The sequence below is a fragment of the Apostichopus japonicus genome, chromosome 21 (assembly GCF_037975245.1).
Source record: "Apostichopus japonicus isolate 1M-3 chromosome 21, ASM3797524v1, whole genome shotgun sequence".
NCBI classification, from domain to species: Eukaryota; Metazoa; Echinodermata; class Holothuroidea; order Aspidochirotida; family Stichopodidae; genus Apostichopus; species Apostichopus japonicus.
In genome coordinates, this window is record NC_092581.1 from 10392358 (window position 1) to 10406766 (window position 14409).

At 36.7% G+C, this 14409-nt stretch overlaps 1 protein-coding gene across 6 annotated transcripts in view; it reads left to right on the forward strand.

Moving 5' to 3' along the window:
* The window catches only part of LOC139963182 (scavenger receptor cysteine-rich domain-containing group B protein-like), a 38670-nt gene that overhangs the window by 9223 nt on the left and 15038 nt on the right, over positions 1-14409 (forward strand). For 3 of the 6 annotated variants that reach the window (XM_071963743.1, XM_071963741.1, XM_071963740.1), the window contains exon 2: positions 7674-7836. In XM_071963743.1, coding sequence (XP_071819844.1) covers positions 7674-7836 — 163 coding nt within the window. Of the gene's footprint in view, positions 1-1152; positions 1506-1881; positions 2203-3020; positions 5098-7673; positions 7837-14409 lie in introns of those variants that run through there. The other 3 variants (XR_011791515.1, XR_011791514.1, XR_011791516.1) reach the window with 2 other exon arrangements.

Below are 14409 nucleotides of genomic sequence, written 5' to 3' on the forward strand. Positions count from 1 at the left end.
AACAGAAAAGTTGGTTGATGCGGTATTTTGTGGGTGTTTGGTGCGTTTCCTGCATGGCAAAGTAAGACCAATTACAGGAAAGCAAGTCAAATAACCTAAGTAGCGTAGTTTCCTTTATTTTATTGGAAGGGTGGGGTGGGATTAACACTCGTCCAAGAAAAAGGAACATTCTTATCTAAATCATGAAGCTGTTTCACGGTTTCAGTAGGACATGTCAGTTGTAGGTTAAATGTTTCTACATAAACGCATTGCCAAATTTTCTTATTCACTTACTGCTTTCTGTGACTAGCTACTACCCGACATGTAATACAGTGGGGATAAGATAATGTATGCTGTCGATAATTTGTGCAAGAGTTGTTCTAAACTTGCATCCCACCTCACAAACCTTGTGGCACTAAACTAAACTGTGGGGTCAACTGAAGGGTGGGGTGGGTTTAACTCTCATTCCAGAATAAAGGAACATTCTTACCTAATTCATGACGCTGTTTCGCGGTTTCAGTAGGACTTGTCGGTTGTATGTGTATTGTTCTACATAAAAGTCGATAATTCGTGCAAGAATTGTTCTAAACTTGCGGCCCACCTCACAAACCTTGTGGCACTGAACTGAACTTGGTGGATTAGTGAGCATGAGTGGGCACAATGAGGTAATACATTTAAATAGGGTGTATACATGGTGTATGGATTGTATGCTGTCAGTCTCTGAAAATTTATACCATATTAATTAATGTTACATACACAATGTCGGGTGAAAACGTCTCCTAAACTGTCAGCCTGATAGTTGTGAAATTTAGAATATACGTACCTTACTTCTGCCTTACTCCCTATCCATAATTATGATGTTTTCAGGAAGTCCCTTAGTTAGTTATATAAGTGTTTATTTGTAAACAACACTTGACACATGCAGGCACGGCGTTGCCGGCTGTACAATATGTTTAAGTATTTGAAGTATTTGAAACAAGTATTTAGAAACAAACTATTCAAATTATATATTTCAGTTTTTAAGTATGAAATATTAAATGCACCCTCCCCTCCCAGTGTTAATCGGGGAAGTGGAGGGGGCAGAATATCTGACACTTCATCGTGGGCTTTTGCAATGAGAATTTCTAACTTCACTGATCTTCGTTTTCATTGATGCTTTTTACTTTTCCCTAGGCAGATATTTACATGACATCTCCATTTCCCCGGGAGATCAACGGTGATGTCAGACTGACGGGAGGATCAAAACAAAATGAGGGAAGTGTGGAGATATATTATTATGGAACATGGTACACAGTCTGCGATGATAACTGGGATAGCGCGGACGCCATGGTAGTTTGTCGACAACTTGGATACTTAGACACTGCCCAGGCAGTTGATCATGCTTACTTTGGTTCTGGGTATCTTGATATTCTTCTCGATGACGTGCTATGGATGGGAATCGACATTATTAGACTGTTCTAATGCAGGTTTGTTTCAACACGACTGTGGGCATTCAGAAGTTGCTGGAGTAATTTGTGGAAATGAAGGCAAGTGAATATTGTAAAATAACTATATGTAAACTGTGATGAGATGATGTACGTAATTTCATAATAAATTTCAAACCGAGAACATGACGTGTGAACGGAATGCTATCTTTTAGTTTTACATTCATACATCATTGTATTACTACACTTGACACGGTAACACACTATAACTTGAACATTAGATTTGTTAGGAACTGAACAAGCTAGACCGAAATGGTTTGGTTTTCATTTAAGTGAAAGTTAACACAAATTGTTAGAAGAATAACTTTCTAGTTCATAAATGATACTGTCAGGAAGATTGATCTTTATAAAGTAATATTTATGTTTACATTTTACATTTTGATCAATGTTGTGATAATAACCCATCATGTATCAATAGGTATTGAAGGGGATGTCCGCCTGAGAAATGGTGATTCTATTAATTCTGGAATAGTGGAACTTTATCACCTAGGAGAATGGGGAACCATTTGCGATGACTATTGGTCCTATGAAGATGCCGCCGTCATATGTCACCAGCTGGGATATAGTGGTGTCGATACCTATTACGATGGTGCATGGTTTGGTCAAGGATCTGGGCCAATACTGGGTGATATTAGTTGCGACGGAACAGAATGGTACTGGAAAGATTGTTATTTCAGTAACTGGGCAACTTCCAGCTGTAGCCACAATGAGGATGCTGCACTCACGTGCACTACTTTTGGTATGTTAACGTAAACTCTACTAATGTAAAGGATAATTGACTTGTATATTTCTTTTCTAGAAAACCCTTTAGTCTTTCCTTTCATTTTTGCCGGTCGCTTCCCTGTATCACTGACTATAAGACGAACAATACACATACACCCAATACATCAGTTTCCAGTAGTGTAGTGAGTTATTCAAGTAACGTTTATGTAAATCATCCAATCCAAATTGATGAAACGGCCTGCAATAATGCAAACAAGTATGTCTATAGCATAAGGCAGCTATTTATTCTCAAGAAATTGTAAAATCATCTGTGATATAAAGACACATAAAAAGGTTTTTGGGACCCGATAAAGCATGGGATGAATATATATTTTCTACACTTCAGGAAGGGTGAATAGTCCAAAAAGAAATAATTCTCCGGTTACGTAATTTTCCATGGAGCCCACTTTGGTCAACGCCTTCGTTTATGCGACCAATAAATATTAACATATTCATTAACAGCTTGGATATTGACATATTTAATGATAGATTAAAACAAGTTTATAAGTCGTATTATGTTAAGTTAGGTGTTGCACATATGTTTCATAGGACTACATCGAACCCGACACGTAGTCTCAGGTTTTATTCAGATGTCATTAAATAAAGATTGAGACATCGTTTTCTCTGAACCTATTATCGTGTAAGTTTGGTAAATCGTTATATTAATAACTGCTCTCAACATAAAGATATTGTAATTGTAGTTTGTGCCTACATGTTTACACGAACAAAATGATTGATTTACTACTCAATGCATGAAACGTTGAGTAACAAATTTCGCTTTTTTCTTCTTCTTAGAAACGTCATTACAAACCGGTACCATTGCTGGGATAGTGATAGCCTGTGCAATTGTAGCAGTCTTGATCGGCATAGGCCTTGTAGTCACCTATCGGTTATTTAAGAAGAACAGAGGAAGAGTTCGTACTCAACCAAACATTGCTGTAATAAGCGGAGTTGATACTCCTGCTGGACCACCCGCACCCCAGCACAATTGGACTAACGTTGCAGCACAGCCCAGTTATAATGACGTGGTTAATAACCATGCTTATTACCCACAGCATGTAGGTGTGGTCCCAACAATACCAGGATTGTACCCTCCTCAATCAAACCCAGGAACGTTCAACACACAACAAACTCCGACGGTTCATCTACCTCCGAACCCTGGCTTTCTCATCCCATACCCAGTCGAAACCTCTTCTGTAACAACACAACCAGCCAACCATTTCCAAGTTCAGGCAGGCCAATTTCCATCCGACAATGTTCCGTTAATATTGTCCTCACAAAACCAGCCAGCAACTTAGAATAGCGGAGTGATACAGTCTGATGATCCTCTCTACCACACCATTTAGTCAACTACTCCTCAAAAGGAATTGACGTTTACCATTAGAATCTTTCTGCAAGGTTAAGCACAATTTTTATTCCATCAAAATACTTGCTGGCTTATTGAAATAATTTTAAGAAATCCGCGACAAGAAAGGTTTTCATGATCAATCGCCTTAACTTCTTTTGATAACAAGGAAAGGAAGGAGAAATACTCTAAACACATTAAAAGCGAGCTGCAGTACCACAATACTGCAAAACTGCAAACTGCAGAACGTGAAGAATTAAGATCATCAGGGATGATCACATGCAACAGTTGTTGATATTGAAACTATAGTTAAACGTCAACATATAATGTTGTTTTCAAACACGATAATAAACAATAAAAACATGAAGAAAATATCCCCAATTTCTCATTACTTTTTTTTACAGCAATATATTCTTTTATGAGCGATGTTGAAATTTAACATAAAGTGAACTTTGTGTATGGTGATGGTGATTAAATTTAACAGTAAATGATATGAAAGTTAAAAATACACACATTTTCCAGTGAATTTAAGTGACTTGTATACAATTAGGGGTTAATCAATGATCTACCGTCAGTTTATAGCAGGACAATGCATGAACAGGTGTATAGCTCAAACGAAACATTCGGCCTTCGGCATCGTGCATCCATGCGATAAGGGTTGTGCCCTCGTACGTAAGTGTAGACCGTAGAATTTTCACTTCAGAATGTTAATATTTTTAATGAAAACTTTAAAAGAAAAATATCCGACAGTTCTCTCGAAATGATACTCTGACGTTCTTTACTTTTAGTATAATTAAAAGTCTCAAAGCAATGAAATGCGCATATAAAATAACACAAATGATGATAACTTTGCTATACATTGAACAACACTTGTACGTTGTACAAGTATAACGATAGGACGCAAGGGCATACTGTGTTCAGTTGGCTCAGCAACACGAAACGATGTGTTCATGCCAAGACCTACAGCGATACAGTGAATTGGATAACGATCATTGACTTGTACTACTGCGTCTGTATTAATATATACTTTGCTAAGCTATATAGTTACTGTCGTGAACACATGTGAAGAATTCCATCAAGAAAGGACACTTAACGCAATCTTAATAGTATCAACACCAGTGTTTGTTATTGTGAGGTTATTGTTGTTGCTCGCAACCATAATTTTGTCAAAGGGTGTTTTTCACCGACGGGCTTGTTGTCATTCACACTTGATCTGATTTGTTTGTGTTGAATTAGTTTAGGTAGCTAGCTGGGATATTACTTAAGCTTGTCGTGATTGTTCTATTTTTGCACCTAGTCATCCGTCGATGAGTTTACCGCGCATAAATCCATAGGTTAATGCACGTAATGATTGATTAGTTGTCATTTCACTGAATTCACGGCTACATTGATCGATGTGTGTTTGTAAATATATGATCATCCTCTTAACCCATAAAGTACATGTATGATGTTTCGGAGAATCTTAAGTTTCATAGTGGTGCATGTTTTGTTTTTATCATATTATTATACATTGACTGAGATTTACTAGTTTGGTTTGGCAGTTTTATCTCTTTTCAATCGCACGATATTGTGCTGGCCTATTAATGGCTGTACTTTGCTTGTCACGACTTAATAATATATCCCAGGAAGAGCGAAAATGGTTTCCATCATATTTTCTTTATATAATATGCCCGAATTTGGCCGAAATCGCTTACCTAGTAGTCATACATGTGTTAAATTAATATGTAAGGAGTTATGTACAAATTACTTATATAATTAAGTGAATATATGACGTTGAATATATGACTTAAATGATTATTAAAATACAATGCTAGGGGTAGTTACGGTAGTCGGTCAAGAAAACTCGTCGGTCGAAATCGATATACCCCCTGAAAAATGTTGTTGTACACCTTCGAAGAAAAGTTTGTGTTGTCGTTTAGGGCGTTAAAATGCATTACGCTATATTTGAGATCACTTCAACATTGCATCGGTGAACTGGGAATCTAGAAACGACTGCGAAAATATAACAGTTTTAGCAACTGAAGATAGAAGATGTATTTTTGCACCTTGTATCATTCGCACCTCTTTGCAGTAACAATTAATAATCGATCCGAGGCTTTAAATCACTTACCTAACCAACGGAGGACTGAAGCCGTCCATTTCTATCGATATTTGGAAAATGTTCAGCCCGAAATCTCCAATTGACACTAAGATTTATATAACGCCCTGGTAAGAGTTGTTTACATCTAGCATGAGATGGCTATTCGTGGCATCCGACGGATTTCCATTCAACTTGGCGTTTACTAATATCAGACGTTAGTGTAACAATGGATAATAACAGTGGATAAATGGTTTCTTTATTATAAATGAATACAACGATGTCATCACTAATGCGGGCGTTGTCACTAGATTGCATGCAGAAACTTCCGCACAACTTCATTACAAACTGAAACTAAATAAGTCATATGAATAATCCTTTCAACCCATGACGCCAACTTAATATGGAGAGAATGAGTACTGCAAATAACATTGCAATATTTCGTTCAGGGAATTTGCTGCAAATTTAAATATGGTACGGTACTAACAATATCTGTTTACCAGAACACAAATGTAACAAAAATTACCGTTGAACATTTTTTTCCCCAAGAGAACCGAGAAAAACCTTTATGGTGCCTATACATTATTCAGTTCGTAAACATTTCAAAATAGCTTTCTGGTCATATATATGTAATTATATTTTCATTTGTCTACATGTGATTCGATCTTATTGGCATATAAATATATATATATATCTATAAATATATCTATCTATCTATATATATATATATCTATATATATATATATATATATATATATATATATATATATATATATATATATATATATATATAGCACTGGATTGGTATGTGCGTTTACTTCTCAAAGTTGGTGTTTATGTTTACCTGGGGTGAATGATTGGTTCAACTTGAAATGTAAATGGTTTTCGTGCCCAGGTTCTTTCCTGGATGACATTTTCTTAAAGAGTACCGTTAACGCGAAAACGTCTCACCAGTAACTTCAGGTAAGGTCCTTGAGATTAGTCATTAGAGTTGCTGATATTGTTAAAACCATTACTTGAGCCTGTTCAGGCAACGTTGTTACATACAGCTTCACGTAATTTGTTCATTCCCATATTCCAATACTAGTAATACTGTACTATAGACTAGCTAAGCATGGAACTTGCTAGGACTACGTTCGGCTAGGGTCATAGGCTAAGGCCTAACACTATTTTAACATTGTGTCTAGGGTAAACTTGTCTGTAGTTAGAGCTACAAATTAATACCAACTGCCCAAGAAATTAGATTTCACAAGTAGGTCAGCTTAACTTTTTAGCCTACTGTACATGTATCATATATGGGCTTTGATTTTCCTGGACAATAAGGATACAGAAGCTATGCCTAGAATTAGAGACTGTGAAGTCACCATGCAAATGTAACTTACAAGTAGCCCGTATTGAATTAGCCATGCTATAATTGCTAGAACTTTTGAAAAAGTTCCTGGAAGTCTTTACTCTCCAAATTGTTCTCAGACATTCTAAACAACACTATACTGTAGGATGTATGAATATACTAGTAAGGGTATCAATAAACAGTTAAAGGATATAATATTTGGAAATCCAGCATAAAATTTGGGCCAATACAGAATACCTTCAATCTAAGTCTCTCAAATGATGCATTGTCTTTCTTTTGTATCTTATTTATAACTTTCCAAAAGTTGTACAAAAATAACAGTGCCGTGCACCCAAAAGGTTATTGAGTCAGTACAGTTCCATAATTTAACTGTTACAAAAGCAGAGTGCACCTAATTAAAAGTTAACGTCCTCCAAAATTCTATATAACACAAACATTTGATAAGCCTTCTATCCCCTCCCCTGCATATAGGCCATTGTTTTGAGTCTATTTAGATCCATAAGTAATACCAAGTTGACTTATGTTGCAATATGCAGTGTTAAAAATCTGAGCTCTGTATTGGCCCAAAATATATTGGAGAGAAGTGTACATATCCGATAAAAATTGAAATAATGCACATCTACGCTCCGACCATTTTGTATTTATTTGATTGGCACTGTAAATGGGTTTTTTCAGACGATCAACGTTTTCAACATGAATGACAACAGCCCACTATTCAAGGGAATAACACTGTACGATGTTGGAACGGTAGCAATCATAGCTAGAGCACAGATGCCGCCTGGGACAGACCGATGTGGTGACCTACTGCATTATCGACAGCAAACACCATATTGTCAGTTTAGGTCCACTTATAACTTTACATGTATATTTAAATTCGGAAATAGTTACAATTGGTAAAGCTTTAATGACTTGCAACTTTAAAAAGCATTTCTATGGTATTAGCAATGAACACATGGCTGCATAAATAAATGTTGTACACAAGAATAAAGAATTAATGGGCCCAACATGGGATGGGTAAACGAATTGAAATTGACAGTGAAAATAGTATATATATGAAAGGTTGTGAGATGATTAAAATAGTGGCTGATTTACAGTAGATTTAGTTTTGTAAAGCAGTCCATTGTTTTCTTCATTTGTAGAGTGTGAGGTCATTCTATGGCCGTGGTAGGTCTATTCCATAATCGCAAAACTTTCCAAGCTATAGCGTGCTGTAATTGGGACCAAATCAGCATATCTTTAAGAGAAAGCTTTTTTTTTTGTACCAATAGATGGATAGATCTACAGGCTGATACGGCAAAGGATATGTTTAAATTAGAAGTGCCAGGCAAGATTATCACTTATTTTACAGTGGGGTGAATACAATCACCAACCAAGCTTTTCATCATGCTGTAGTGGTATACTCCTTGTTGGGCTTATCAATAAAAGCTTGCATAGAAGCCGATGCCAAGCAAAAGCCATAGTATAAAGTTAAAGGTTTACAGTCTTGTATGAGGCTAATGCCTCCTCACATGACTTTACAACTTAACCCCTGGTCATTGGTAACTTGTCACACCCACACACCAAAGTGTGCACAATTCAATCAATCTCTCCTGGGGCACCACAGTGCACCACAACCACGTGTCCCCCAGGGGACTTCCCATAGGGTGCAGCCACAAACCGGTGCACGCCACTATATTTACAAGTTACCTTGCAGGTCCCCATTTATACACCTGGGTGAAGAGAGGCAATGGAGATAAAGCGCCTTGCCCAAGGACACAACGCAATGATCTGGCCAGGGCTCGAACCTGTAATCCTTAGATCACAAGTCCACTGCCTTAACCACTTGACCACAACGCCCTCAAGTATGTCCTGTAAATTGCGAAGTAGATTCAAACGTCTTGTGTATATCCGGTGGGACACAGCACATCTTACAATGGAGTTAGGAAGTTGCTGGGAAAGGTTGTTGGATTGGTAAAGTGTTACAGTATTTGCTTTACATAAATGCAGAGCAGTTACATAAAGTTCCAGGATATGTTACACGGTTACACCATAGAAAAGAAAGAGGAAATTACTATAAGCTTCAAGCAGACAGAACCAAGAGATGCAGACCAGTCTTCATGGGAAGTCTTCTACATATATAACTGTATAAATGGACCCATCCTTTTGTAATGTCCTTCTTACAATGTTTAGATTGGTCATATTGTGGCACCACATGTTTTGTTAGTATAAGGGAATTTGCAGCTGTTTGTCAAGAACATGGAACTTGTTATAAAAATGAAGTGGTCCTGATGCTAAAGTGGCCAAAGTGTTGAAGATACTGGAATGGGATGTAAGTGCAGCCAAAAAAAAAAAAAAACGGAAAACTATTCGGAGACCCCGGGTGAATGCCGTCCTAACACATCCTACTCCTAGCTCTGACTAATTACACACTATCGTTATGTTAGGCTAGCTCAGAAGTATTAGCGCTAACACATCTTACCCCTAGTTCTTACTACTTACACACTATCGTTATGTTAGGCTAGCTCAAAGTTACGAATACGTCGCAGCGAACTACGGAATAAAAAACAGTCTCACATTCGAATGCGATCACAAATATCGACTTTCATATGCGTATCCCGTAGATTTCCGCCGCTCACAAATATCACAAGCGTTAATTCCGAAAGTTATGTCGAGCACTAGCAGTTACGAAGATATTAATTAGCAGTCCAATCAACGTGAATTAGGCAAGGTTTTTCAACGACAGAAATGAGCTATGGCGATTTGAAGTTCGCACGTACGCAACGATATTCACATGGCACAATGTTCTACAGTGCAATGCGATGATGCGAAACAGGAATGGTATTTTGATTGATCGATGAGTGAAAGTTGAAGTTAGCTTGCTGCAACGGGCCAGGCATTTTTGCCGCGTTGTGTCTTTGATATTCGAACAATTTCGTGGAACTTTATTGGAATTAAAAAAAACGGATTTCCGTAAAAATACGGAAGACTTACATCCCTGAAAAAAAACCAGATTTCCGTAAAAATACGGAAGACTTACATCCCTGCTGGATATCTTGCTGCCTTACCTTTAACTGTTTTCAAATACATTTCTCATGTCTTAAGGTGTTTTAATTTTGTATTCCAAGCACGATCAGCAAGCCATAGTACAGTTATTTTCAACAACCACCACACAGATACTTGTGCAGGACTGGGGGCATTTGTTAAGCAGATTACTATTATAAAAATCTTTCAAACTGTTATCCCTCAAAATCTCCAGGGGGATGCTGCATTGTTTCTGAACCGCAGTTTCACAAATCTAAAAGTGGGGTTCAGGGGCTATGCTAAGGGAAAAGTTTACAATATTACGCCTGACTTAATTACTGGAAGCTGGCGGTCTTTTATTACACCAAGAACCAGTTTACTCTTTAAACAAAATTACATTATTTTCCCTCAAAATTGAGGGGAGTGAATACAGCAAAGGCACATGCAACTAGCACCAATGTCATGGAAACCTAGTGCACCCCAATTAAACATACTATAAAACCACAAAATTTGCAATTATAGGTTTGAAATTGTGCAATCCATTGGTAATTGGTATAATTTTGTCCCTCCAAGCATGAAAACTGGAAACTCTATGATATTGTGATAATTTGCATTGGTTATGATATTAGATCCAGCCTATACTGGTAAGATAAATACTTGAGATGTATTCTCAGAATGTTTCTCATGTATGAGAGAGGTCAGTAAATTGAGGTCAGTGCAAATATCCTGGTTTATGTGAAATAAATCTTGTGGAAAATATAAACTGGGATTGAAAATGCAATCAACTGCTTGAATATGATTGTGCAATTTTTATTGTGTCTCGTCTTTTAATATCATGCTAAGCTCTACTACTGTATGTGTTTGGTAATAAGCCAAATTTCAGGGTAGAAGTTTAAAAAAACAAATCATCAAAAATTTGAGATGAATTTTAAGCAATCACATTCACTGCCTATATCTCTGTTTATGTTTTGGGTCAGCGATACAGTATATTGTACAGTAGGGTACAGAAAGGGACACTTTCTGTTGTATTCCTGATCATCTCCAAATTTCTCCTTTAAAAAAGAAAAATTGTTTGTAGCAGTATTCCTCTGAGCAGTGAAAAAAGTAAACATACAGAGAACAGTTGCTCCTGCACATGCTTTAATACATTACTAAAATAATGTTCTGGTGCAATTCATGTAATATTCACTGTAAATTTTAGTTTAAAATTGCCAGTATACCATTAGTTCCTGAGCCATATTATTTTTGCTTTAAAAGTCTGGCTTTGAGTGTATAGTATTTTTTTCAAAAACATAAAAGAGGAGGGGCTGCTTATCATCATTCCCTGAACAGACTATACCCAATATGTTAACTGTAACGGTTACATATCAAATGTCTGGGGGACTTACCGCAGTGCTGACAATGTTCAAATATTTCCATGGTTCCACCAGGGATGTTAGAGATGGACAAACAACGTTTGAGCTTTCTTTAAAGTTTGGTTCGTGCCGACATTTATACCGTTTTTGGTCCAATACTAATACCTAAATAGCACTCCAAACGGATTATGGTACCAGACGGTATCTGTACGTTGTCTGCTAGATTTATAAGATGTCAAAACGCTAGAACATTCACTGTTATACTGTTATCAGCCGTCAGTAGGTATATGCCACACTAATCTCATATCAGTCTTTGTTTCTAATGTCATAACAGGAGTGACTTTCCATATGTTATTGATAGGACATTGCAGGAATTATTAGAATCTTTAATGAAAACTATGCGTAGGTAGTCTTGTTTGCGTGGAGATTGAGTTGTGTAAGTGGTACACAAAAATGAAGATATGCTTTCTTTATTCTTGTGGAAAGCCGCTTTCACTTTGATATCAGATAAATCTGTGGTACATGGTGCCCATCTTTCAATTGTTTCAAGCGACTATGTGACCGAAAAGAAGTACTCAAGTTGAAGTTGCAAATCTGACAGGACCAGTAATTTAACTAGGAAACCTGTCAATCACACCTTTGAAGTAAGATAGGATTACACAGTATTTGAATTCTTCATCGATTGGCTTAAAGTCTTAGATTTTTTCGTTGTAAATCCATCTCTAGATAACACATCCCTGGTTCTACAAGGCTCTGTATTAAATTAGCTAAATTAGCTGAAACTATATAGACCAGCCTTGCAAGATTAAAAGAAATGGCTCCTTACATAGTTGGCATGATGCAAATTCATCCAGTGCCAATAATGGTCGAGAACTTGCTAGAACATGCAGTAGGTATATTCAAATTTACACTTTTGGCAATGAGGTGCCACATTAATCTCATATCAGACAACAGGGAGATGGGTTAAACAAATTTCCAAAACCTGTGCATCTATATGTTGCCCTAACCTATAGTAGGTTATCATCCTGCCCCTTTCATTTAGGGAGTTCTTAGAACGTTTGATGTTAGCACAGGTCAAAGTTTGCAACCCTTATGAAGAAGAAAAAAGTATAGCATTGTTTAATTTAATATATTCCCCATGGTGCTTGCAGGAACCATACTGCCATTTCCAAATTAAAAGTTCTTTTTGGTCTCATTCATGAAATAGTGTAAGCTAAAGTTTAGTATAATGAATAAAATTCATACTTCAACCAAAGCTAGTCATGTTTGTCAACAATAGCGATAACTGGAATTTGCATCAAAGGAAAACCCTATTTCTCACCAAGCAAGTCATAACAGTAAGCTGTCTGAATTAGCATCTTCAGATCGAATATGGGTTTGCTGAGTTAAGGGGCAATATGTTCGATGTACAAGGACCAACCAATGAACACAATTTTAACATAAGAGGCAGAGAAGACACTATAGCAGATATCATAATGTCTTCTCTCTGTTTATTATCAATAAATGCAAATATTTTCATAACAAAATTAAAGATGAAATTTCATGTAACTTTCAAACACATATAAACAAAGCAACCTCTGCAACTTCAGCTCCTTAACATTCATGCTATCACCTAGAAAATTTACCATGAATCACATGTTCTAAGCATTGATGTAAATACCACTGAATATTACTGACATAACCTGTGCTAATCAAACGGATAAAGGGCTTGGTCAAATCATGAATAAGGCCCTGCAACATATATTGCACATGTACGAAAAGGGTTACTGCTGTACATGAAATACTTTTTTGATGGGGGAGGGGGGGGGGGAGATGTGGTAAAATGTTGAAAAGACCACTTTTTTTAATTTGTCATGTTCTTTTGAACATATGCAATTGCTAGAAATAAAAGCACTTCGAAATTTCTTAAAGTGATAGGCAGTTGTTGCCCTTGCACTGCTTTGAAGTCTGCACCACTGTAAATATTGTTGAAGGAGTTGAGTTCTGCAAATCTCTTGATAGTCAAGTAATAAATGTTTCTTTTGCTGTTTATTAAACAGCTCTTAGCAGTGATATGTGTTTACACGACACTGTATCTGAGGTTCCTTATGTAACCGGTGTTTTCTACATACAGTCAATCTCAAAACCAATGTAAAACTTGTTCACCTGCAATGGTCTAAATTCAGAAAGTACATCAATATCATATCTCTTTTGCATTTTTATAACGGAACTGAATTTGAAGTGGACTATATTTAGTAATGAATATAGCAATGTTTTGGGTAAAAGCATTTAAAGCATCAATTTGAATTTCATGTTTTCCTTCCATTGTTTGAAACGTCCTCCTATCTAGATTCGAAAGAGAAATATAGATAAATGCTCCATACCTCAATAACATTATTTAACCTTATTTGCCACAAAAATGTTTTGTCACAGTTTCTGTAAACTACTCAGGGATAAATGGAGGGGGGGGGGGGGGTGGACAGGTGGGGAAACTGAATATTTGACAGATGGTATATTTGACAGTAAAATTCACCTTCCCAAGAAAGTAATAAAGTTCTTTAGCTGGCCTTTAAGAAGGACCTATGTAACCATAGCAGAATTGGTTAATGCCTCCTGCTGAAACGTCCAATAAAGACTCGCAGTATTGTAATGTTCATCAGATTCCCCATTTGTATAGAAACATCAGTGTTTATTGAAACTTTCCTAGGATGTTGTCAACAAGATGCAGTTGAAGTCTACTGTACCTTGTTGTCAAATGTGGAGCTCACAAAAAGTCCTAACAACTAGTCTTATTCAAGCAGTGGCAACATATGGGAATAAAGAAAAGCAAAATATGGTACAATTTTGTTTATGTTATTTTGAACTATTTATCCCAACACCCTATCCTCCTTTTAAGACTTTTGCAAGCTTGTAAATCAGTTACAGCTCTCATGCAACCTGATATGACAAAGGTTCATATGCCAGAACATGATACTAGCAACTTGGAGTAAATTTGATAAAAGAATGATGAAGTAAATACACTGCAATATTGAATGGGCTCAAAAGAGCTTCAGGAGTCTTTTGAGGTACATTACTTG